This window comes from Barbus barbus (genome assembly GCF_936440315.1).
Source record: "Barbus barbus genome assembly, chromosome: 11".
NCBI classification, from domain to species: domain Eukaryota; kingdom Metazoa; phylum Chordata; class Actinopteri; order Cypriniformes; family Cyprinidae; genus Barbus; species Barbus barbus.
In genome coordinates, this window is record NC_136739.1 from 2,075,601 (window position 1) to 2,102,607 (window position 27,007).

The 27,007-nt window shown below is 39.5% G+C and overlaps 2 protein-coding genes across 4 annotated transcripts in view; both read left to right on the forward strand.

Moving 5' to 3' along the window:
- Positions 1 to 4,063, forward strand: part of LOC306877198 (bone morphogenetic protein receptor type-2-like) — a 75,137-nt gene extending 71,074 nt beyond the window's left edge. For both annotated transcript variants that reach the window (XM_079428790.1, XM_079428789.1), the window contains exon 13: positions 888 to 4,063. In XM_079428790.1, coding sequence (XP_079284916.1) covers positions 888 to 1,180 — 293 coding nt within the window. In that variant the 3' untranslated portion in view covers positions 1,181 to 4,063. The remainder of the gene's footprint in view (positions 1 to 887) is intronic.
- A 74-nt stretch (positions 4,064 to 4,137) lies between these two features.
- Positions 4,138 to 27,007, forward strand: part of LOC306877199 (protein FAM117B-like) — a 64,664-nt gene continuing 41,794 nt past the window's right edge. For both annotated transcript variants that reach the window (XR_013784877.1, XM_079428791.1), the window contains exons 1-2: positions 4,138 to 5,684; positions 13,115 to 13,284. Coding sequence is in view for 1 of the 2 variants with exons in the window: in XM_079428791.1 (XP_079284917.1) it covers positions 5,054 to 5,684; positions 13,115 to 13,284 (801 nt within the window). In the remaining variant the exon portion in view is untranslated. The remainder of the gene's footprint in view (positions 5,685 to 13,114; positions 13,285 to 27,007) is intronic.

The following is a 27,007-nucleotide window of genomic DNA, read 5'->3' on the forward strand; positions in this document are numbered from 1 at the left end:
AACGTGTTCATTTGAACAATTAGTGATATTGCAAGTTTTCCTTTTACGTGTTAAATTATTGAAATTCACCATGAATTATATTAGTTGAGCATAGATGAAATGTTATTTTATGGAAAGCTGTATTTCCAGTGAAATAAGTAAATCTCCATTGGTATGCCTGTACCAGCCGACCTGTGCTGTTATGAGTTTGGAGAGCGTCTCAGACCATCCCTGATGAACAGCGTCCCCAGGAGCAGGGTGGAGGAGCCGGTGTGCGTGTCAGCCTGAATGCAAACAATAACCACCCAAAAAAGGACGCCAGGCTGTTTTCCCATCTGAGCTCACTCTATCCTGCTTTGCCCAGATAATCAAGCGCACACCTCCTCAAAAGCCAAACGTTTCGTAGAAAAAAGGATGAGTGGCTAGTCATGCTTTCTCTCCTGCTCTTTGTGGTGGAGTGTTTAGATGTTGAGAAGGAAGGAAATTCCACTGGATTGATAAGAATCCAGAAAATGTTTGGCCTCAGTTGGCAGCGGCGATAAAGAGTGATGCTAACAGACAGATGCGAGTGTGATGACGTGTCCGTCTCTGTTACCCCTGGAGTAGACGCTAAACAGGAAGATGAAAAAATAAGAGTCACGCTGCCCACGTGTTTACATTGCACACGCGGAGACATGAACCGCTCGAACCCGGTGATTCAGACTGGAGCTCACACTGAGAGAGTTAGTGTGGGAAAGGTCAACCGCAAATTTGAGTGTGCTGAAACACTACTCTCTTGTGCTTCACTGGGCGGGATGTTTGGAGCAGCTCTGCTAGTGTTCCCAATAGACACATTGCAACACACACAACTGTTTTTCATTGTCGTATCAAGGATGTTTGTTAAAACGTGACCTCCTTTTCTGTTTTAGATGAGGTCGAGTCACAAGAGGGAAAAGCCGGATCGGCCGACAAGATTAAGAAGCGTGTGAAGACCCCTTATTCTTTGAAAAGGTGGCGTCCTTCTACATGGGTCGTCTCTACAGAAACGCTGAACGGAGAGGTGAATAACAACGGGCTCAGCCAGCAGACGGGGACGGCAGCGACTGGAGGTGCTCACCCAAGCTCTGGCCAATCAAAATCCAGCATCGCTGTGTTTCTGGTCAGCGGTGGAACGGCGACCGCCACTCTAACCTCCGACCCGCCAGATATGACCCGCCTGTGAACTCGCATCTCCGAGGACGAGCCCCGATCAGACTTTGAACACAAGGAGGGGTTCGTCTATGCTATCGTGCTCCAAAAACTAATCCAGCTGATGACCGAAAAGAAATATACGAAAAACATTTTTGGAAAGCAGACTCTTGAAGGGATGTAATTTGGCAAGCACTTAACTTGTTTTGAAGAAATCGCTTTAAACCGAACCCAGCTATGCAGCAACATTGGCATAAAATGCTTCCATTTGTTCTTGTTGTTTCGTTTTCAATTATTTTTATGGTTGTTCTTTCATGTGTTGCACTTTTTTTGTAAGTAATCTTAATCACAAACCTTCCGACCATGTTCAAGACTGGTCTTAAAACGTAAATGACAATGTGTTGATTTAACAATCATAGTAAATTAGTCGAAATTCAAATTATGTGCATCTAAAGAAAAGAAGAAAAAAAAAAGACAGGGTTGACTGCAACTCTAATACCGTTTAACCTACAGTACATTCACATGTTTTATATTTGTTGTATGTATCTGTGTACTCGTTTTTTTTTGTATAATTTTTTGAAATGTGCAATAGACGTTAGCTTTGAGGTGCTCCATAAGACAATTTCATTTTGCTACGTGTTTTATGCCGCTTTTGTTTGTTTCTTGTCTTTAGTTTAATATCTTGAAGCACTGCACTTAGCAGTGGCAATCCTGTGTCCATTCGGCCACCCCGACTGCATCGAAACGTCATGCAAATGACAATCCGACACCTTTTCACCAATCCCATCACTCTTGAAAAGGGAAGTAAACAGAAAATCTTGGGGTGTTTGCTTTGATTACGGGACGACTTCTCATAAGCTTCAACGAGGACAGTAGGTTTTTTCTGTTACACTACAAGTCAGGCATCAGCCTGGACTGTTTGCTGGCAATCATGCTTTCTGAAGACACTGAATAATCAAGTCCGTCTCTGCACATGCTCAGTGCAGTTTTACCTCTGTGAGAGTGTATGTATGGGTCTACTTCTGCTTTACTGAGCTCCTCGGATCACTGCTGAAAAGGCATCAGTCAAACAATACTTTCCACTTCCCATCTCTGCCAGGACAGTGGATGTTGCTCCATGTGCTTCAGAAAGCAAACACACATGCATATACGTACATACGCCATGAACAAAATATATACAGTATGTACAGACTGAAGCTCACAGCTACTTTAGTTTGGTTTTAGCCTCTGTTAAAATAAGCTGACATGACGGTGTACAAAAAGAAATCGTGATTTTTATCTATTTGAGCTGTTTCTGAAGTTATATTTTTCTCTTTATTTTTTTTAAATGTTTAATTTATGTAGTACCCAGGGCCATCTTCATCCTCTGGGTTTATTATTCTCATGAAATCGAATCAAGTTGTTTATAATCATGTAAATTTATCTTATTTCAATGATACGTTCAATCAAATACATCGGAAATGCATGTAGTTTTTTTGTACAATCGAGGGATTTCCTTTTTTTTTTTGGTGCCACGAGAAATACAGTAATGTTTAAGTGCCGCTTCTCATTTTGAAGTCATCTACACTTTGAGAGCAGTTGATGTTTTTACCAGCCATAACATGGGCCTCGTTTTTTATCCTACAACTGCTGCCTTTGGTGGAAAACTGTGGACACGAGCCATTCAAATAATTACATAGTGATGAGGAAAATTCCCTCATATAGCAAGGCCCTGCTTTGCTTGAAACACCAGGAAAAACGAAGATAGCACACGTTTGATTAGAGAGCCCTTGTTGTGTTTATATGCGTTTTCCATGAGTGTGGGGATTAACCATGATTTGGCACAAGCCAGCATTATCTTTGGACTTTGTCCATTCCAGAGCGGGGAACTTTCAAAAAGTCATCTGATTTTTCCCTTCCACTGGCTCTTACTGTCGGAAAACAAGAGGATGCAGTGCAGTTTAGTTTCTCAAGCCCTCTTTTCTGAACCAATCAGCGCTTCAGTCTGACTTTTGTATATGTTTGTAATATAGGTTAACCTCTGTGGTGTAAATATATATACGGTCCATTTGTATGCACATATACAGACTCTTCATCTGTTGCTTTGGGACCAAGAACAACGCTAAATCACTGTGAGATTTATCTGAAGATAAACACAGTAACGTCAGACTGTTCTGTGATTGCTGGAGAAGATTGTGAACTGAAAGGAGGAATAATAGCCTAATAAGAGTCAAAACAAACCTCCAGTGCTAATTTGACTAAAATGAACAAACGTTTATGATTTAGACCAAAGCGTTGAAGCTAAATCGTTGTTGAAGTCATTGGAAGTGTAGTTTGTTGAGGAGGACTGCCCATCTGCTACATGTTAATAATGCAAGATGTTTACACCAGAGCCTTTGTCCAGTTTTACAGCACGCTGTTGAATACCGAATCATTTACAGATACGACATGCCTTGTTTATTCTTGAAGCAGGCCTTGAGAAGTCAGACTTTTTTAATTCAGTCAAGTTGCAGGAATGTTTTAACTAAACCAAGTTGAGTTTAAAATGAATCGGTTACTGTAACCTACATTGATCGGAACTCATTACAAAATGACAAATGGCTAACAATGTGTCCCCTATAACAAACTATGAGTATCAGCTGAATTTCAGGGTGTGTATGAGTGAATGAATGAAGGGTCTGTGTTGACAAGCTGCTCTTTTGAGTTAATTTTGAATCTGAAGTCTTCATTTGGCCCCTGCATAGATGGATGTTTAAAAAAGACACTGACATGTTTTCTATTACAGCTTGTAAAGTAAGCACTTTGAGAAAAAGAACAAATGATAACTCATGCTTTTAGTCTATTCAGAAAAATGTTTTAAAATGCCATTTAGAAAATAAAGCTTGCTGTACAACCCTGCATTACTCAGTTTATTAAAGATTATATTAATGAAAACCTGTATATGATGTTTGCTTGTTATTTATTTCCTTTTAACTGGTAGAAAATGTATACATTCTGGGATCGTTTATAAACTATAAAAAGTTTAATTTTATTAAATGGCCACATGAGGGTGGTAAAGGTAAATGACCAAAAGCCTGTGTCCCCGCGACAGTTTCCATTCAAATAACAGTGCAAATCATTTAGATAAAAGTTGAACTTTCTTTGCTGTGTGCACGCATGCAGTGATTTTGTGTATTTAATCTGGTGTCTAAACACACACACACTCATAAATAACATGGTATTAATGAGCACGTGTGACTTACTCATCATAAAGAAACGATCTGTAGCCTTTTCAACAACAACAAAGGATCCGAACAGAGTAAAAGCTGAAAGAAAACATGCAAAGTAACACAAATTTTCACAAAGTTGTGGGAAAAGGGAATGATAATTGAATATCGATTTATCATACTTTAGTTTTTTCACTAATGTAACCACTGACTATGATTTATGAGACAGAAAATACATGAATAATAGACCTTAGTGTATTTTTAAACACTGATTGTATCAAATAGTAGTGGTCACATACACACACATAACATAAATACAAATTCCTGTAAAAATCATAACTATCGTCTTTGCGAAAGTTTTCCTCATAACTGCGTGCATTTTAATCAACTTTACGGAATCAAAGAATCCACTTCCTAGCCAATCAGAAGTTGAGAGGGCTGAGCGCACAGCCAATCAGAAGTTGAGAGGGCTGAGCGCACAGCCAATCAGAACTTGAGAGGGCTGAGCGCACAGCCAATCAGAGTGGAAGAGGCAGAGCTCCGGATCGAGTGGCTCTGATCTCTCTCAGTTTACTGGAGCTCGCGAGACGGATCTGCTGCGCCGGTCAGAGAGCAGAAAACACACTTTCCATGGAGTGACAAGGGCACCAAAGAGCATTAACCACCTCAGACAGCCTTAAACGTACGATTAAAGTGTTTATGTCGAGTTCTGTGTCAACGAAATGTCTCAAAGAGTTCGCAAAAACGGATCTCCGACGTCTAACTGCAGCGGAGCGACCGCGGGAAGCCCGAGCGCATCCCCGGGGATCAGCGCCGCTGGAGTGGGTTTACTGGGTCGCCTGCTTCCCATGAAAGCCACGGTGCCCTTCCAGCTGAAAACGCAGACACAGCACCCTCTACAGTCACGGACAGTCCTCTCCTCCACCGGTAACGGTAAATGCCACAGCAGCGGAACCCACAGCCGGAGCCCCACGCGGTCCCTCTCCTCCGGTGCCTCAAACGTTTCTGCAGCCACTTCCTCTGCTACGTGCTCACAGTTAATCGCCGCTCCCTCCTCATCTTCAGCATCTTCATCCTCATCGAGAACTAGTCCCATTATCGCTGTGCACGCGTCAAACCCCAGAGCGTCCCACGCGCAGGTACCTGTGCCACCCTCTCCATCATCACCGTACACAGGTGTGCACCTGAGCCCCTCCCAGCAGATCAGCTGCAGCTCGGACACTTCAGCCCTTACCTCTAACTTATCAGCCTCTCCGTCTTCATCCTCGTCGCACAGGGCCAAACCCCTCCAGACCCCTGAACATGACAGACTGTCTCCGGAGAGGCTCAGTCCCAGCTCACCTGTCTGCACAGGTAAATCTACAGTCTAAAGCAGTTGATTTGATATGAGGCCTGATGTTTATATGAAGTCACTGTGGTAACTTGTAAACACACAGTCCATGTGGTTTGTGGGGGTTGCGTCCGCTTTAGGAAACTTTCTAAAAGTTTCATAGTTCACTGACTGGGTTATTAGCCAAATAATGTCATACTGCATTACAACATGTCTTATGTCAAATGATTTAGAACAGTAATTATGAAATGCAATTATGACAAACCAGCTCATTTAACACAAACTGGGAGATTAATCAGCTACAATTAATTTTCAGAAAACATTTGAGTTCAGTTACACTGTTTTTATACAGAAAAACGTAGACAATAAATTTTAATCCATCCTTCATAATTCATTTTATTATTATACATTAAAATAGTTTTTATTTAATCCATGAAAATTAAATAAATAGTTTAATTTAATCAAGCTAATATCTTGCATATCTAATAAATATTTAATAAAATAACAATGAAATGTAAAAAATAATTTAATCCTTTATGTATTAAAATCAACTTTATTTTAATAGGTAAAAATTGAATACATTTACAAAATCATTTTATTCGCCCTAGTTGGCCCCCGTTTGAGAACCCCTTCATATTTTTATCTTATTTATCCCTTATTTTTCCAGGATAGTCCCATTGAGATGCAAAATCTCTTCTTCCAGGGAGTCCTGGCCAATATAGATATAGATTAACACACGTATTGGTTGCTGGGAGCACATGATAAATGGTGAAGGTAATGCTTTATATTAACATTAAGAGGCCATTAACAAACATTATGAGTACATGTATAGCCCAGTCAACTAAATATGTTTCTTATGAGCTAAAGGTTAATTTGTTGACACATATAAATGGTGTCAGTGACGCACCATTAAATGGATGAGTTAGAGCGTATAATGAAGGCAAAGCAGCCAGTACGTGTCCAGCATACATAGAAACTTCACAAAGCATCCCAGGATGCAACTTGTGAAGCTAGAATGCAGGTAAATGGTCTCTTCAGTGATTAAGTTGAGTACAAATTAGATTTTTTTTATTTAATTCCCATGTATTTCTCTTTGTAGATTTTAATACGTAAGCTGATAAAAAAAAAAGTTAAAACTGTAACTTGATTGCAATGTAAGTCGCTTTGGATAAAAGTGTCTGCTAAATGCATAAATGTAAATGTTCACAGTTTTGGATGGGATGGGTGTCTCCAAATGTTTGACTATATACTTGAAGCTTCATGATGAATCAGGCTCTTTGAATTCTCACTAAATGTACTGTATAGCTAACTAACCTAGTGATGTTTAAGCATTATATCAGGTAATCTCTGGTGTTCGCTGCAGAGTATATTCATATGTCTCATTCATAAAATAGCTTGTGGGGAGCCATGCTGAGAGAGGGCCGGTCTGGCCGCAGTGGCTTGAGGTGGCCGATTCAGAGGCTTTTCTCTGTTGCTGACTGGTATGAATGCAAATGTTTGGTGGCCAGTCAATGGTTTGGCCCTTTGACTTTGTAAAGTTTATTTTGTGATCAGTTTGCCAGCAAGTGTTGCACTGCGCTTCGGTTACTGTAACTGTTTGAACTGGCATAATGACCGGTACCACATATTTTCAGATTTCCGCACAAAGGAGGTTTAAGGGAACACATGCACACACATTTTCCACTTTTTACTTGCATAAATTCAGTCAGTCAGGCCCAGAATCTGCTGCATTTTTAGGGCACGCTCACAAATCGTGTCTGACACATGGATTTTTTTGACGCCAGCCCTATATATTGTAAAGTAATTGCTGGTTGAAATGTAAGCAGCCACTGATCATGAGGTTATCTGCCCCAAAAAAAGACACAAAGAGGGAAAGGTAGTGGTTGTTGGGTTGGGAGTGTCATTCTTTGTGTCTTGGCCAAGACCCAGCCCTCATTGTTTTACTAAATTACCCATGATTCTCTTGGAGCCTCCTCAAACAGACTCTGAGGTCATGTGTATGTCTTGGTTATGATTCTGAGTTAGTCCAATAATCACATGATCTGTCTGAACAAGAGGAAAATTGATCTTGGGTCTACAATTCACTTTGGGTCAGAGACTCATATGCCTGTTGGAATGCCCTTGGGAGCCATGCCTCCCCTTTTCACTGTATCCTACTGAAAACACTTCGCTCTGGTATGTCCAGTAATTTTCCAGATCACCAAACTTGCCCAAGATCCCATGAAAGCTGGAGCACACGAAAGGGGACAGAAAAGAGATGGAGGAAATTGGGGAAAAAATAATCTGAGATATCTTGTCTAGCCATGTGCAAAACTATATCTCACTACTAACTAGTCAAGTTTGATTGAACAACTTGACAAATTAATACATTTTTCATATGCTGTGGGTTGACCTGACCTTGATCAGATGTATTTTATGGAATTTTCACTTAGGACAAGGGATATTAAAATTCGGGCTGATACCAGTAGTACAATAATGATTTTCATGTAATGGCCATGACAAATGGCTGATATTAAAATTTGATATAATTTTGTCTAAAATTTAAATAAAATATAAAACAAATCAGTTGTTTAGATGCTGTGCGTTTTTTTTAGGCATTACAACATTATAATTTACAGTATGAAAAAACAGTATTCAGGAAATTTGCTAAATATTACATTTTAACACTGTTAATACAGGTGCATCTCAGAAAATTAGAATATGGTGAAAACGTATGGTGAAAGAGTATCTCTTGTTCTTTGAAACCACAATAATGGGGAAGACTGCTGACTTGGCAATGATCCAGAAGACGAACATTGACGCCCTCCACAAAGAGGGTAAGTCACAGAGGGTCATTACTGAAAGCTGTGGCTGTTTACAGAGTGCTGTATCAAAGCATATTAAATGCAAAGTTGACTGGAAGGAAGAATTTGGGTAGGAAAAGTTGCACAAGCAACAGGGATGACCGCAAGCTTGAGAATACTGTCAAGCAAAGCTGATTCAAACACTTGGGAGAGCTTCACGAGGAGTGGACTGAAGCTGGAGTCAGTGCATCAAGAGTCTCCACGCTCAGACGTCTTCAGGAAAAGGGCTACCAAGCCACTTCTGAACCAGAGACAACATCAGAAGCATCTTACCTGGGCTACGGAGAAAAAGAACAGTTGGTCAGTGGTCCAAAGTCCTCTTTTCAAATAAAAGTACATTTTGCTTTTCATTTGGAAATCAAGGTCTGGAGTCTGGAGGAAGACTGGAGAGGCACAGAACCCAAGCTGCTTGAAGTCCAGTGTGAAGTTTCCGAGTCAGTGATGATTTGGGGTGCCGTGACGTCTGCTGGTGTTGGTCCGTTGTGTTTTATCAAGTCCAGAGTCAATGCAGCCGTCTACCAGGAGATTTTGGAGCACTTTATGCTTCCATCTGCTGACAAGCTTTATGGAGATGCTGATTTCCTTTTCCAGCAGGACTTTAGCACCTGCCCACACTGCCAAAGCCACTTCCAAGTGGTTTGCTGACCATGATATTACTGTGCTTGATTGTCCAGCCAACATGCCTGACCTGAATCCCAAATGGAATCTATGGGATATTATCAAGAGAAAGATGAGAAACAGTCGATCCAACAATACAGACGAGCTGAAGACTCAATAGTGCCTCAGCAGAGCCTCAGACAGATCGCTTCCATGCCATTCCTCACTGATGCTGGAGTTTGTACTAAAGGAGCCCCGACCAAGTACTGAGTGCATAAATCAACATACTTTAAAGAACTTTAAATTTTCTGTTTTCCAAAACTTTTGAAGTGTTTTATTTTACATGTAATGAATCTAAAATATATGAAAGTTTAACTTTTTGAAATGTTACAAGAAAAAATTAACTTTTTCACCATATTCTAATTTTCTGAGATGCACCTGTACATTCTTATTCTTTATATAACATTTTTAAAGGGTAACTTTACCCAAAAATGCAAATTGTGTCATCTACTCACCTTCGTGTTCTAACATTCTACCAAAACTTGGGTGTTCCAAAAAGTTTCTAAAGACGTTGTGAAAGACCTTGACAAACTGCACATGACTCTTAAGAAGACTTGGATTTTTTTTATGAATTTAAGTGTGAAATTTTTGGACTTTCACTTTTCTCAGGTGAAAAGTAGTAAGGAGGACTTTTGTTAAAGTAGTCCATGTGACATCAGTGGTTTACCCAAAATTTTATGAAGCTTCGAGAATACTTTGTGCACAAAGAAAACAAAAAATAGAGTAATTAATGACAGAATTTTAATTTTTGAGTGAACTATCCCTTCAAAATATCTTCATTTGTGTTTTGAAGAGTGAAAGTCTTATGGGTTAGTAATGACATGAGTGTGCGTAAATGACGGCAGAATTCAAATTTTTGCATGAACTAATCCTTTAATTACATTACGATGATGGAAATAATAGAAATGGAAATAAAAGGGTAAAAAAATGCACTTTTAAATGTATTGTGGAATTACAACATCTCATGCTTAAGAAGAATTATGACTCAAACGTAATGCTCATGGATGGTGCAGGATGTGTCATAAAAATAATCGTCGTGAAGCAATAGCCAAAGACATCCATCTGCATGTGTATGACAGTGTTAGAGGAACTTCTCAGAGAGAGAGGTTTCTTGCAACTATTGCAAACTAGTCAGTGTCCTTTTTACATTATCCAGGTGTTTTTCTTTGAATGTGTTCCTCAATGTTTCAGTTCATTGTTCTCAGGATTAAACGGCACCGTTGCTCATAGCAGTGCAGCGTTGCAACAAAGTTGACATATGCTGGTGTGTGTCTCAAAAGCTTTGCTCACGCTTTTGAAGATCTCCATGAGGATGTTGTTCTTTTGCTCTTGGCTGGGGGTTTAACAGGGCACACCCCCAGTCTTTTCAGAGAGGGGTAGGCAGGCCGGGACGAGACCAGGCAAAGAACACTATTAGGAGTCAGGTCACTATTACACCCTTTTACTTCATCTGTAGGCCTTTCCTTCTGCTTGGGTTTGTCCATTTAGAGCTCTAGTGAGTATATTATAATCCTGCGGGTTGAGACGTTTCTGAGAAGGTGGTTATCTGTGCTGATTGAACTGTAGGGCGTATTCATGGTACTGTTGATTAATTATTGTTTTGGTCTAGTCAAATTCACTTGATTTAGGAGGCAAAAGTCAAGAGCACAGACTTCCCAAGGATTCGACTCATGGGCCGCTGTGTGCATTATCAGCATGTGTGCCGGATCTGCTGAGCGAGGTGCAGAATAGACACAACACAAGAACCTACTGTGCATAGACAGGACGATAAGAGAATTCATTGCTCAGTAGTGCATCATAGCATCTCTCATTTGAGCCCATCAGAGATGAGATAACATCCCTGTGTGATAGTCTGTCCTCTGTGCACCATGCTTATGTGCATGCATGTATGTGTATGCAATTATGTAGCATATATACACACGCAAACACATAAAGCTTTGTCAGTCATTTAGGTGTAGATCAGTACACTGTTAGGCCAGAAACAAATACTACTCAAGAATGCAAACACAGATGTGAATGTTTCACAAATGCATTGCTGCGTTACTGTGAAACCTCTGTACTCAAAGAGGTTTGATGTCAATGCCAGTTAACCTACAATGTTATTAATAGAGACTAACCAAAATTATTATTTTGCCCAGTATTTACAATTTGCTAGTTATATTCGGTTCAAATTTTTGAGGTCAATAAGATTTTTAAAAAGAAATAAGTACTTTTATTCAGCAAGGATGCATTCAGTTGATTAAAAGTGGCAGTATAGACATTTGTAATGTTACAGAAGATTTCTATTTCAAATAAATGCTGTCCTTTTGAACTTTTAAATGTGAAGAATCCTTAAAAATGTATCGCTGTTTCCACAAAAACGTTAAGCGGCACAACTGATTTCAATGCCAAATCATCATTATTATTATTAATTTTATTATTAGTAGTATTTTCATACCATATTTTAAGCATATTATATTTTTGTTGTAATGTTAAAATTTGGTTACCAGTTTTCAAAAGCATCAGTAAAACCATTATTAAATCTGATTTCTAATATATCTGATACTTAAGCATAACAATTATTTGTAAAAGATCAGTATCGATATCTATTGTTAATTTTCATTCAGGTAGCAAGAGATATACATGTCAAGAAAAAACTTACTAAGATTTTCAAACTATACCTTGACAGAAAACTTACTGTTAAAGACATCTGTATAGGCTATTGCTCACCAGAGCGCCACATGTGGCAACACTGAGAATGCGGCGTATACTCATGCTGCTTTGAGAATTGTGTCCTTTCAGAATTCATTAATGTGTTAAATTTATTTTCCGTTCACATTGCATTGCTTTGTTTCGGGGCCTTGCACATGCACTTATTTTCCAAGTGAGTGTAAGCGTACCATGTGGAGATTGCAACTTGAGCTGTGTAGCCAAGTCCTCTGTCTTTCTCGCGTGACTTCCCCCAGAATTCCTTACAGGTTCCTCCTCTTTAGATCCTCTCTCACTTTCCTCAACGTGTACAAGACGCACACAAAAAGTCAAGCCAGCACTATTTTGAAAAACGTAATGCAAGATCCCTGTTCTGCTTTTTGTAAGACTGGATTTTTCTGTAGTTTTGCAGATCCACCCAACATTGAAGAGTAGTAGTTGTTTTATTACTGAGATGAGTGTTCACGTTCCCATTGGGCTGTTGGAGGCAAACAAATTTAATTGTTCCCTTCTGATTTGCTTCCCTGACACACACACACAAAGACTGAAATGGCAAAAGAGAATGGGACTTTCTTAAAAAACTGTTCTGAAAAGCACATGGCTGTGAGGGATTTTACACAGGAAGTTCAGCCTGTCATCTCTTTAGAACGGTGCAAAACACAGCAAGCTGCACTTTTATTACTGTACATCTGCGCCGTATATTCAATAGTGTGAATTTACATAAGAGTAGTCTTTCAAAGACTCAGACTGACAAGAGAGGGCAAGAAAGCCATCGATTGTGTACTCGAAAGAACGAATGAGAGAAAAAGAGAGCTGAGAGAATAGTGAAGGGGTCAATTACTTGTGGAGATGTACTAAATGTAGGTCAAGACACGCGGGACGCTTCCTCCACGCCAGTCGAGCAGTTAATCAGCTTTAGCTTTATTAAAAGAGCTACTGGACACCAGACTAATTCTGTCTCAATCTGCTGGGTTTTAGTATTCATCACCACCAGTCCAGCGGACATTTACACTCAAGCTGGTGTAATCTCTCACACACACACACACACATGGCCACACACTTGATGAGCGTGTCTGAGCACTTACTGTGATTACATATTGTGTTCATAACATGCAGAATCTAACGTATGTTCTTCTGTTTCCCTCCCATCTGTTTTATTCTCCCCCACAAACGTCTCGTTCATATACTTTCATTCGACCCCTGTCACTTCTCCCCATCCTTCCTTCCCCTCTTTATCTCCTCTGTTTTCTGACTGTCTTATCCAGACAAGCATAGACTTCTTGTGGCAGGGTCTTGGTATACCACCAGCAATAACAGTAGCATTCGTCGCACCTCTTCTTTGGACGCGCTCACGGCCCCGTACATGTCTGGACACTGGCCCCGGGACTCCAACCACGCCCCTTGTGCCCCTTGCATGAGGGACAAATCCACCCAGGTGAGTTGCACCAGTTGTAAACAAGATGTTATTACCCAGTTTAGAAACACGCTACACATCATCCAACATCTTACGCAAACACACCTCTCGTCAATCAGCCATTCACTTCTCTCCGAAAATTTTCCACTCCAACCTCTCCGACATCAAATACCTACTTGCATAGACGCGTGTTTTGCAAACCACCAGCATGAATCACCTGAGAAACACTTGCTTTGTGCAAAGACAAACCTATGAAACCACCACAGACATGTCTTTTGTGAGGTACAGTCGACCTGAGTCTTGTGTAGCCAGACGTTTTGAGTGTCAGCATATTCACTTTGCAGCTTCAGTTTGCTTAAATAGGATAACCATCTCAATTATGCACCACTGTTTAAAGGCTTGGGGTTAGTAATAGTTTTTAGTAATTATTACTTTTATTCAATTTATTCAAATTTGTTCAATTAAAATGATCAAAAGTGACCGTAAAGACACTTATGATGTTACAAAAGATTTATATTTCAAATAAATGCTGTTCTTTTGAACTTTCTATTCATCAAGGAATCTTGAAAAAAAAAATCTATCACTGTTTCCACAAAACATATTTAGCAGAACAACTGTTTTTATCGTTAATAATAATAAGAAATGTTTCTTGAGCAGAAAATCAGCAAATTAGTATAATTTCTGAAGAATCATGTGACACTGAAGACTGGAGCAATGATCCTGAAAATTCAGCTTTGCATCACAGGAATAAATTACATTTTAAAATATATTCAAATCGAAAACAGATATTTTAAATGGTTACAATATTTACTTTTTTTTTTTTACTTGACTAAATGTTTCAATATGCATCAGTCTTTGACTATTGTGGGTCTGTAGTGCAACACTGATTGCTAAACAAAACACTCAACTGATCTCTCATATTTACTCATGTCGTTCTAAACCTGTGACTTTCTTGTTTCTGAAATACCAAAAGAAGATATTTAAAAAAAAAACCCACAAAAGTCATTAGGAATCCGACTTTCATTGTATAAACAAAAACAGTTCTTTAAATGATGTTCTTTTATGTTCTATAGAATAAATAAAGTCATGCAGGCTTGGAACAACATGAGGGTGAGTAAATGATAACATAATTTACATTTTGAGGTGAACTATCCCTTTAAGGCAAGATGAAGTCTTGGTCAAATAAACAAATATTATAATCAATCAGCATGCATTAAGCTTGAGTCATAGTTTGCCAGTAGAATAATGCTGTAATTGCACCAAAATAAATACAAACTTTATTAATGGATAAATGCAAAATAAACACCTCTCAAAACAAACCATCACTCTTTTGCCTCTGGTGCGGTGAGAGCGTAGGCCACACAGATGTGTTCTCACATGCACACTCTTGCCTTTATTTGTGAGCAGTTTAACATTTATTACTCTGGGATTTTAATGTTGTTTTTCCACAGGTCCCAACACAGACCTTAATTTAGCATTTTACAAAATAACTGAATGTAACTACAAAATAAGAAGTATAATGTGAAAGTTATTATGCATGAAAAACGATAGAGAGTGAAAAGGAGGAAGCCTCTCCCTGGTTTGTTGAGAGATGAGAGGAAACTGCGGCATATTTCTGGTGAAGGCAGACCGTCCACCATCAAGCTGCATTCTTTCCTGAAGCTGCCTGTTTTTTCCAGCTTGTTTTTTCTTCCAGAAACACCACAGGGCCAGTACATATCTGAACATTAGCAAAACATTCACAGCAAAAAATCCTTTTCTTAATTACTTATTGCTGTCGTTTTGACACATGTTATTGATGAGTCTGATTTAATGAGTGAAGAGGCATATTTTAAAAAAGAAGTGATGTCAGAGGCATGGGGTTCATTTAGATCACACAAACCCATACGAAAGAGCATCACAGATTATACGCCCTGGTTCTCTAGGGTCTTCACTTACCCGCTCTCATCAAAGCCCAAGCTTATGTGTGTGAGTGTGTTTTTTTTCCTCTGGAGATCCCAGACCTCCACCCAGCTCTTTTTGTCAGCAGTGTGCCTCTCTCACAATGAGTGCAAAGGGAACTTGGCGAGTTGGAGGCGAGTGTGGAATTTGGCCGACATTTGCAGAGCTCTCTCTTTCTCCCTGGACCATCATGCCAAAATAACCAGATCTTGGATCCGTACGGCGGTGTCAGTTGCCAGGGAGCTGAGCTCACACCTAGTGACCAAACAACAACACGGAATGAAGGCCTTTGCTGCTCTCCCTGAGAAATATGCAGCCACACACACATGAATGTGCTCTGTGTGAATCTGTATACACCAGCTGTAACAGATTATGTAACCTAGCAGTTTTGTACTTCTATGGACTGTGCACGGCACATGTGTTAAAGCTGCTAGATCCAGTGCTGTAGGTTATGTTTCATGCTTTGTCAGACGCCCTGAGAAAGTCATGGGAGGGGAAAGAGAGGCAAGCTCTCCATGAGTCTTCTGCCACGGCGCATCATAATTACAATAATGAAGAAACCTGATCAGACACGCATGCTAAGCTGTTCTCAAGAACCAGACCTGAAAACTTCCTCATTTAAGATAAATGAGTGCTGAAATTACATCAGCTCACACCCTTGGGGAAGAGGCCGGATCGTTGGAATTAAATCTCTCAAACGTTTTTTTATTGGGAATGGTTTTTTTACCATGTAGCAATATTTCTCATGGTTATGGATTGGCCCTTTGGGTGTCTGATGGTGAAAGGTTATTACTCATTTTTTAAGGTTACAAGGAGAAATGTGACTCTACAGAGGCATTTGTGAGGAAATACATTGTCATACTACTTTTAGTAGTGCTTGTTATGGCAAGCATCAGAATCTCTATTACTGTTGCTCATAGTTGAACAAACCCTTTGGTACGTCACCTTTTGAGCTGCTAACAAGATTGACATCTTAAATAGTGTGACTTAGGGATAGGAATCTTGAAGAATATATTAGTGCCAATTCCTAACTTTTCCAAGTAGTGATTTTTTTTATTTTCTTTTTTTAAATAAAGTAATATTAAAAAAAAAATAATAATTAAAACAATGCCAGATGGTGAGAGAATTTCAGTTAATAAGTTCAAAACTTTAAGTCTTTTCAAAGGAAGCATAAATTCAATACAATATTTAGCCTTAATATGTTAAAATATCTATACTAAACAAAGAAATAATGTGAAAAGGAACCAACCATTTATGGAATGAATGTCCATATTACTAGTATCGTTTCTACTTGTCTATGCCTTTGTGCTCACCTATGCTGCTTTTTAATAGGTTTTCCTATATAAAAATGCTCTAGATCAGGGGTGTCTAACTCAGTTCCTGGACGGCCGGAGCCCTGCAGAGTTTAGATGCAACCCTAATCAGGGGCAGTCGTGACTCATGGCCTAATGGATAGAGAGTTGGACTTGTAACCTGAGGTTGTGGGTTCGAGTCTCAGGTCCGGCAGGGATTGTAGGTGGGGGAGTGAATAACCAATACCACGACTGAGGTGAGACCCTTGAGCAAGGCACCATCCCCCAACCTCCCACTGCTCCGGGTGTATGTTCACTACTGAGTGTACACTTGGATGGGTTAAATGCAGAGCACAAATTCTGAGTATGGGTCACCATACTTGGCCACACACCACTTCCCTTTCCCTTTCCTTTCCTAATTAAACACACCTGATCCAGCAAATCAATTCCTTCAGGCTTATTTGAAAACCTCATGGTTTGTGTGTTGGAGCCGGGTTGGAACAAAACTCTGCAGGGCTGCGGCCCTCCAGAAACTGAGTTTGACACGATGCCATGTCAAGTTAAAAGTAGTTCAGTAGTAGTTCTTTAAACTCAAGAACACATTCTGTGTGAATGGCCCCTAAGCAGATGTTCACACTGCAAGCTTAAGTGATCAAGTCTGATTTAATGTTCAGATCTTTATATTTTATTTTATTTACTTTTTAAATGTTCGAAATCAGATTTGAGTGTGCAGTGGTTGTGGTCCCGAACTGACCCACAGAGTACAAGAACAAAGATACCACACAGATCCTTGTCATTGGGAACAGACACTGAAATCAGTGATTGGGCATTTATTTATAAACTGCAGAATTGTGATTTAATGTCAATCACGAGTGACATAAGTCTCATGAATTCCGATTTGACTGTTCAGATTGAGGTCGCATTTCAAAACATCAGACGTGTATCTGATTATTACCACATATGGAAGTCCAAATCAAAAATTCCATGTGGTGTTTGCAGTTCACACTTTTTTATAAAAAAAAAAAAAAAAAAAAAAAAGACAAGTCTGAGTCATATGAGCAAAAACTCAGATTTGGGCCGCTTTTGCCTGCAGTCTAAATGTAGCCTAATTGAGATGATGTTAAATTTGTCATGCAGGAAGATAAAACAGCCAATTAGTCCCACATACTTCCTTTGAAGGAGGGATTTTACTCATTTACAGAGTTCAGAATGCCATAGCAACTTGTGGGTGGGCTCCTTTGACTAAGCAACCACCCAAAACACCCCTAGCAACATGCCAACAATATCTTTTCAACGCACTGGCAACCCCACAGAACATTGTAGAGGCATGTTTGCACAGGCAAACGCCACTTGCATTTCCTGCAAAAAACGTAAAGTGCCCCTATTATGGGTAATGAAAGGTATTATTTTGGTTTTGGGAGTCCCCAACAGCAGGCTGACATGCATGCAAGGTCAAAAAACACTTTCATTGTCAAATAATATGCATTTATTTTTACCTTACGTGCTCAATGACTCCCTAACAATTCGCTCAAAGATTCATTTTTCCAAACCCTCCTTTGCATGACGTTAATCTGCGGTGATTGGTCCGATTGGTCTCATTTTCATTTCATCTCGCCTGTAATGCCTGATACATATCACCTGCCTTTCCGGGTGTATGTTCACTACTGTGCGTACACTTGGATTACATTTACATTTATTCATTTAGCTGACGCTTTTATCCAAAGCGACTTACAATTGTTATATATGTCAGAGGTCGCACGCCTCTGGAGCAACTAGGGGTTAAGTGTCTTGCTCAGGGACACATTGGTGTCTCACAGTGGATTCGAACCCAGGTCTCTCACACCAAAGGCATGTGTCTTATCCACTGCGCCATCACCACCCCATGGGTTAAATGCAGAGCACAAATTCCGAGTATGGGTCACCATACTTGGCCACACACCACTTCCCTTTCCCCTTTCCCTAAAGCAGAGTTTGTGAGCGCAGTGCTGCTTTGTGTACAGCGTTAACGGGGAAACCGCTATTTTTACCGCTCCAAAAGCAGCACCTAGTGGCAAAGAATGAATTTGCATTTTCATTAAGACCAATATGAAAAGACCAACAAGTGGGCAGACAATATGCTAATGTTTCATGTTGAGGTCAACATGAAATGGCTTGGGATTTGTTTTAAAAATGACTAGTTTCAATGATTCAGTCGACTTTTTTTTTTTTTTTTTACACTGTGCACTTCCAGATTTAAAACTTGTTTTCATTCACTTAGAGCTGTTACACACTGCATGAAAGGTCATTTTCAAAAATCCATAATAGGGGCACTTTAACGCGATATTTACATCCTTTCATATGTAGTAAGGACCACCCATTACTAGACTTTGTTTTAATATGTTTGGCATGTGTGAACCATTAGAGAGCTATCCGTTTATGAAGACCAATATGTCCATGTGAATTCCTACCTACATTAAGCAATCACAGGGATTTTCTGACGTGAGGAATGTTTTTAGGCCAGAAAATATTGAGCGGGATGCATCTGTGCTGTTGCCAGGGGGATTTCCATTTGTAAGGTTTACAACACCATGTACCTGCGGAAGAAAAGCATTAACCTTTAACAAGTGTCCACATTACTGCGGTCTATTCGTAGCCGTGCGCACACTTGGCTCACAAACCTCAGTGGCCCTGCCAGCTTTGTTACTTTTTAACAAGAAGGTTCTTTTTGTCATGATAATCCCCTTCTGCACTAACAAGCTAAAAATCTGAAGCATTTTCCAACACTAGTGTTGTGTTCAGAAAGCCTGTGGTAAATTTGGCACTCTCTCAGAAACAGGCCTTGTGTTCCAGTCCAGCCGAAAGAGAGACAGGTGAATACGGAGTAGCAGCCCGTCCGAGGGGAATTCGCCACTCTATGAGAGATCATAGGGTTACAGAAAAGCTTAGCTGGCAGATTATCCAGACAGTGCTCGGCTCTCCAGTGAGGACCTGAAACTGCCTTCTATCAGGGTGTTAATGCACAGGGGCCCCAAACGGTGTTTGGAGACTTAAGCTACACACAAAAATGTCTGAATGTCAGAGCATTAGGTATCAAATTTTCAGAATCTAAACGGTATCGAGACTTTTTTTGTCATTAACAACTTTGGCCACTTTTCTGAGACATTTTTGCTCGTCAAATGCAAATATCATTATTATTTATAAATTTACACTTTTTTAACAGAGAATAAATATCTTATGTTTACCAAGGCTGCCTTTATTTGATCAAAAATAGTTAATTTTAATATTGTGAAATATTAATACAATGCAAAACAATTGTTACATATTTGAACATGTTTTAAAATGTAATTCATTCCTGTGATGACAGCTGATTTTTCAGCAGTCATTACTCCAGTCTTAATGTCCTGTAGTGATGTCTTTCTTAATGCAACCGTGTAAACATACCTGGCAATAAAGCTAATTCTGATTCTGATGTTTCATTTAAGTACTCTATGACTTAAGTGTTCGAATACAAATACCTTTCTGGGGGAGAAATACAACAATGGGCCCTTATGTTGGAGCCTCAGACTTCAGTTTCAGGCAGGACATGCAAATACTATGATTTACATAGTGGAATTGGGGATTTCCCTTCTCTCTCTCTTTTTTTTTTTTTTTTTTTTGTGAGGAGTTCACATGAGAGTTGATCACTAGTGTTGGTGTGTATTTTTGTGACTTTATGTCCTTTTGATTCCCACCATCGTTTTGCATATTTTTTGCACTTTAAAAAAAAAAAAATTCTATGGTCTACCAAACTCCAGTGACTTTGCTCATGAGTTTTCACTGGCTGACTGGGGTTACATCACACACCTAGGGCCTTCACTCATGACCTGTACTTCAAAGCGAGTCCAAACACAGCACCCCTCTGTTTATAAAGAACCCTTTGTTTCTGTGTTAATCTACTCTGAGCGTAGGCCCTACTGTAACTTCAGCCCTCTCTCTCACACACACACACACACACACACACCTATCCCAAATACAGCCTGATCTAGAAAACCACACTCGTGTTTCCTTTTACAAAAATGTACCTTTTTTCTGTCAAAATACCACACTTCAGTGCATGGAATTTCAAAGAATGCCTCACCATGATACCACAACCATGGTAATACATTTAACATAAAATATAATTTTTTCTTCGTGTAACTGGCTTTTTGACCAGAATAATTTGGTTCCATATTAGTTATTGACCAGTATTGGATTTTATTTTAATTTGTGTCAGTTGATGTCAAATCAAACTTCTAACCCCTAATAATTGAATAACGCTGTTAAATGTTTTTCATACTGTACCATATAAAGTTGTGATGCCTAGACATGTAGCATTTAAATGAGTTTTAATTTAGACAAAGTATTAACATTTTAAAATCAGTTATTGGCCATAACATGAATATTTATCAGATTAGTGTACAGAATTTCAATGCAAGTACTTACTGTGGTACATTTTTGCAGCAAGTAAGGGCTGCACTGATGTGTCGCCCATCTGGATGCATAAAGAGAGAAAATTAATCTCTGGTTGAGATGTGTAGAAAAAGACTAGACAAACCACACCGTCTTTGCATGCCAAATCCGTGGCACAAACTTCTAAATTGGACTGACAAACTGCTTGTGTATCTGTAAACGCGTGTGAAAGCGAGTATCACACGGACTGTGTATGTCCTGGTAGGCCTGAGCAGACAGATGCTCCTCCTCCTCCGCAGAGGATCCCTCTGTGCAGCGTCCACAGCTGCTGAACAGAGCCATGTTTGTGTGTAGCCAGCCTGCTCCGCTGGAAATCTTAAACTGCTGGGAAGGAGGAAGTGATCCTGGCAGATGGCTGCAGCTCTGAGAGAGAGTCAGGAGCTGGGCGGCCCAGTCCTGTGTTCAACACAACAGAATCAGTCATGGAGCTGAACTGCTGTAGAGCAGCACAGCTGAAAGATGACACACACACACACACTTGCAGCAGCATTCAGAAAGAGATGGACTGTTAGTTGTCTATCTTAAAGCAATCAGCTAAGCTGTCAGGTTGAGCTATCACAGGCCCGACTAAAGTCACAGTCGTAAAATCTTCTGGGACTGTGGAGAGGGCATAAATCTACATTGGAATCAGAATTTTTGTTGCAGATAAGATAGATGTGTGTGTGTGTGTGTCCATGACCCAGTTTACATCTGGTGTTGTTTTGGCTGATCACAATTGGACGGCACTAAATACTAGTGTAACCAGAGTCAAAATGTTCTCATATTGGAAAAGTGATCAAATCACTCACATTCACAATGTGACATTCATAACATTCACACCACGTTCATGCCCCACAGCCCTCGCATCTGTGTATATAGTATATGTACAACCCCAATTCCAGAGAAGTTGGGACATTTTGTAAAACGCAATAAAATCAAGAATCTGTGATTTGTTCGTTCTCTTTAACTTTTATTTAATTGACAACAGTACAAAGAAAAGATTTCCAAAATTTTCCCTGACCAACGTAAATGTATTTTGTAAATATGAACAAATTTTAATGTTGATAGCCGTAACACACTCCAAAAAAGTTGGGACAGAGGCATGTTGAACAACATGCCTAAAAGGAATCAGCCTTCCTTTTAATTACAATGTTTCATTGTTTAAGAATTGAGGATACTAATTGTTAAAGTTCTGCAAGCAATTTTTTGTCCAATCTGGCTTGGTGCAAGACTTCAGATGCTCAGCAGTCTGTGATTTGTTGTTGTCTGATTCTACTTTTCATGATGAGCCATACATTTTCAATTGGAGACAGATCTGCTGGCCAGTCTTGCACATTCACTTTGTCTACAAAACCACTTGTAGCACATGCAGAATGAAACCTGGCATTGTGTTGATATAACAACCATGGACTTCCCATGAAAGACATCATCTTGATGGCAGTATATGTCTCTGTACATGTGTCAATAGTACCTTCGCACACATGCCAGTCACCCATGCTGTTTGCACTGATGCACTCATATACCATGACAGACGTTTGCTTTTGCTTCTGTTGGTGATGAAAGCCTGAATGGTTCTTTTGGTCTGTGGAACTGAGAACTCACCATCCATTTTTTTGCAGACACAAGTTGAAATGTGGACTGATCTTACATGTGGACAGCACACATTTTCACTGTCTTTTTGAGTATCTGAGATGAGCTCTGGCCCAGAGAACCCAGCAACATCGAATTGATGTATAGCTTTCCCCTAGAGAAACAGATATTCAAGTTGCATTTCTGGATACAGCAGCAGACTGTGGTAAATGACAGTGGTTTTCTGAAGTACTCCTGAGCCCATGTGGCTATATTTAACACAGCAGCATGGCGGTTTCTTATGCAATGCCATCTGAGGGGTCAAAGATCAAGCACATTCAACTGAGGTTATACTGTGATTTTTCTGGATTCCCTGAATCTTTTCACAATATTGTGTATGGTACTTGGTGAAAGACCTAAATTCTTTATTCGTAATTTTCGATTTGTTTGACACTTCTCTCGTGAAATTTGCCACAAAGTGATGAGCCATGATCCAGCTTTGCTTGCTAAGACTGAGATGCTCCTTTTTATACCCAAACATGATACCTTGACCTATTACCAATTCACCTGTTTACTGTGAGCTGTTTCAAAACAGTTTAACGTGGATATTCTATAACCTTTTCACTTATTTAGCCTCTGTCCCAACTTTATTGGAGTGTTGCAGCCATCAAAAAAAAATTTGTTCATATTTACAAAATACATTTGTTGGTCAGTGAAAACTTTGGAAATCTTTTCTTTGTACTTTTGTCAGTTAAAGAGAATTAACAAATCACATATTCTTGATTTTATTGCATTTTACAAAATGTCCCAACTTCTCTGGAATTGGGGTTGTGTAAGTATGCATGCATGTATGTATATTAATTTTTATATGCGACACCATTTCAAAGTAAACTAAATGAGACACCATTACAAATTGCTTGGTCATCATCCACTTTAACACACCCAAGGAAATGAGGAAGCCTGCAGAGAGCACGAAAGAGAGGATGAGGTAGAAAAAGCAGAAGTGTATAAAGGGAGTAGGCGGCGATGAAGAGGAGGAAAAAAAGAGATGAAGAAAAGAGGGATCAGACGGAGAGGAGTGTGAGGAAACCAGCAGAACAATAGTGAGAGAAGCGGAAAAGAGCGATGGAACAAAGAAGCACATGCACGGATTAAACAAAGAAAGAAAGGAATTTAGAGGAATAAATGTTGGGGAGGGGCTGGAGAGGTACGCCCGGGCACAGGAGCCACCGCTCCTCCGGCTCGACTCGTGGAGGTTCACAGGGCATGAAGTTAATTAAGAAGAGAAACTTTATCCTACTGGCTCGTTCAGCCACATCTTGCTTTCTCTCTCTCTCATTGGGTCTTTAGCTCGGTTTTTGTTCTCGACTTCTGTTCTCTCGTGTTCTTTTAACTTGTCAGAATTTTAACATGTCTGACATATTTCAATGAATGCTCCCTATTCATGTATAAAGTCAGCATGAAATCATATTGACCGGTATTATTTCCTGATTTTATTGTGCTATAACTTGCTCCACCTCTGAAACCCCTTTACTGTCATCAAGGCTGCTAATGTTGTAATCAACAGGTGCCAGGAGAGTTTCAGAGGAAGAGTCGTTCTTCCTAATCTCCCTATAAGCCCTGGTATGTTATGTCAAGAATGTTCACAATCCATTCTATTTGTATAAAATAAAATCCCGCCCTACTTTTTCCCCTTCTTGAATATCCAGTTTTTGCTCCTCTGAAATTCATAAGACTTTTCATCTAATGTGGTGTTTTCCTTTAAAAACTAACAGGTCTCATTCGAATGCATTTCTGAGTGAAACTGAATGTTTAACTGTAAATATGTAATTCAAGATTTAATTTTGTCTCTCAGATTGAATTGTGAAAATTGAGGTATGATGTTCAGAGGTGAAGAAAGCTATTACTTTTTGATAAAAGCAAACATTGGTGGGTCATGCAAAAAGACCAGGAACGGTTAAGAAAGTAACTTTGCTGTAATGTTTTCTTTAAACCATGTCAGAGGTTTAGCTTTGATCATACAGTGTGTGTGATGTCAGCTGACGTGAAGTGTTTGTTTGAAGGGAGTGTGAATTGGTACAAATGTCTTTTATGTGTTGAGAGACCGAGCCTGTACAGAGAGGAGAGTCGACTGGTTTCCCTGCACATGTTTATCACCATTTGTGTCCAAGGCCAAAGAAAGTGTGTCAATGTGTGTGCCTTCCTGCTAATTAATGGTGTGTGAGGATGCTTGCTTGTTAAACATGAGTGAATTTTGACACCGGTAAGGATCAAAACAGGATTGAGGTTTTGAGAAAAACCAAAGTTTGATTTAATATCATGATGCACGTCACAGAAAAAAGAGCATTTGATTGGTTGAGTTTTGACAGCTAATGTCTTGGGCTGTTTCCAGTGCCATAGATTTAGTTTTTTTTCTGTACTGCGTCTTAGTTTTGGCTCACACCTTTGAGTGATTGAGAGAGGCTGAGGCGATGAGATTACTTTTCCATACCTCCTCAACATAAGATCACTCATTTGGGCCAGATATCTAAATAAGGCCATAGCGGTCCGGTAATACATTTCCATATGGCATTCTAAGTGGAAGTTTGTGAACTTGCTAGTACAGACATGTCGAGTGTATTGGGTGTAGAATGATCTAGGGTTGTTTATGGTGTAAACCCACAGCCTGAGTCTCTGGTGTCGTGCCGTTAACGGCAGCGGGAGGCTGCACTTACCCAGAGGGGAGGGACCGAGACAATTTGTTTCCAAACAAATCTTTGTTTGTGTGTGTTTGTACTCATAGTGAGGTAGTATGTGCCAATAAGTGATCTGAGTGCGTGATAAGCAAGGCCATGGTGTGCACATACAGCTGAGCGATTCCCATAACTCTGTAGGCTGACGTGGACTACTGATTATAAGAGCTGTAGGCAACTGAAGTGTTTAGCAACTTTGAACTACCAGAAACTACTTTTTCTCACAGAATGCTGTGTTTTAATGAAGTATGTCGCATGTTATAGGAATGCTGTTCATGTTTTCTGCTCTTATTAGGGTTTCTGAGGCAGTTATTTTCAGTTTGACAGGTCTCTGAGGGCAGATTTGCATTAAAACCCATGCTACATGCAAACTACTTACTATTTCTTCATTATGTTGTATGTTCATAGATTACAGTACACATTTTCTGTACCCATGGAATACCAGAATGATTTACTGCAATTGCTAAAATGAGCAGTATAAAACAAGTCACACTGCAAAGATTATAGTATCTCAAAGTGCATTGCGATCAACTTAACCTTCTGTTCCAGTGTGATGAAATGCCAACAGTAATATACCATGCCGGTTAAGGTCTTTCTTGGCTCATTATGTGCCAAAAGTTAATTATTTTAATTATTTTAAAATTGTATTGAAATGTTGTAAATTCATTGTATTTCCAAGATGACACCCGGATGCTACTACTTGAATTAATCTAGACAACAATATAGCATACTACTGTTTGATAATAATATGGCCATTTCACATACATTGTTTTAGAAAATGTGCATACAGTAGTTTCTGCTATAGATTTGTGATGCATCAGAGACCACTTGAGTATTAGCTTATCTTCAGCATTGGTTAGATTGGAAGGTTGATATATCGGACAATATAATGGCTTAATGCCTGTTTTCATTTAAAGCATGCTGTTTGAACATATAGACACTGTGTGTGTGTGTGTGTGTGTGTGTGTGTATACAGCCCTGAAGACCCCATCCGTGTCTGCTCTGGCTGCAGTGTTTGCGGTTATCTTTTTAGAGAGCTGTATCACACTTGAGCGCCAGAGACTTCACTCAAAGGAAGCTCAGCCGCCCTATACCCCGTGTGCCTCTCCATGCTTGTCTTTGGCAACACCAGCTGTATTTTTACATTTAGGAAGGAAGTTTGCAAAGAAGTTGCACCAGCCTTGTTCTGTGTGAAGATGAGCATTAAGCGGTTTGTATACAGGATGAAGTCCGAAATTAGATTCACCATCCCCCTGCTTCATGCCTTCTCTTGTTTGTGTCTGTGTGTGGGTGAGGGTGATCTCTCCTGTCAGGGGTCTTTTTGTGACATTGTGCATGAATTTAAAGGGCAGGCTAGACAGCCTATTGATATGGTCATAAAACACGAGGAGCATGGAGGTCTGTTTTTTTCTTTTTCTAACAGTAAAACACTCTTTATAAAGGTGTACAGAGCCTAAAATGAACTTTATGCCACAACTTTTGATATATGTATATATGTATGTATGTATATGTGTGTGTGTATATATGTACTATATGTATATAATATTTGTATGTCCCTCCCTGTTGAAGTGCAATTATTTCAGCTTTTTATATCATATACAAGATGAGTCTGTTGTCAAAACATGATTTTCTTCCTCTTGTTTATTTTTTTTTGGGCTTAATGAGACAAGAAATAAGAGCAAAAAAAATCCTCACATGGAGTTTTGGCAAAAACAACAACATTCTTGATAATCTTCTGATAACTTTTCCATTGACAATTTGATT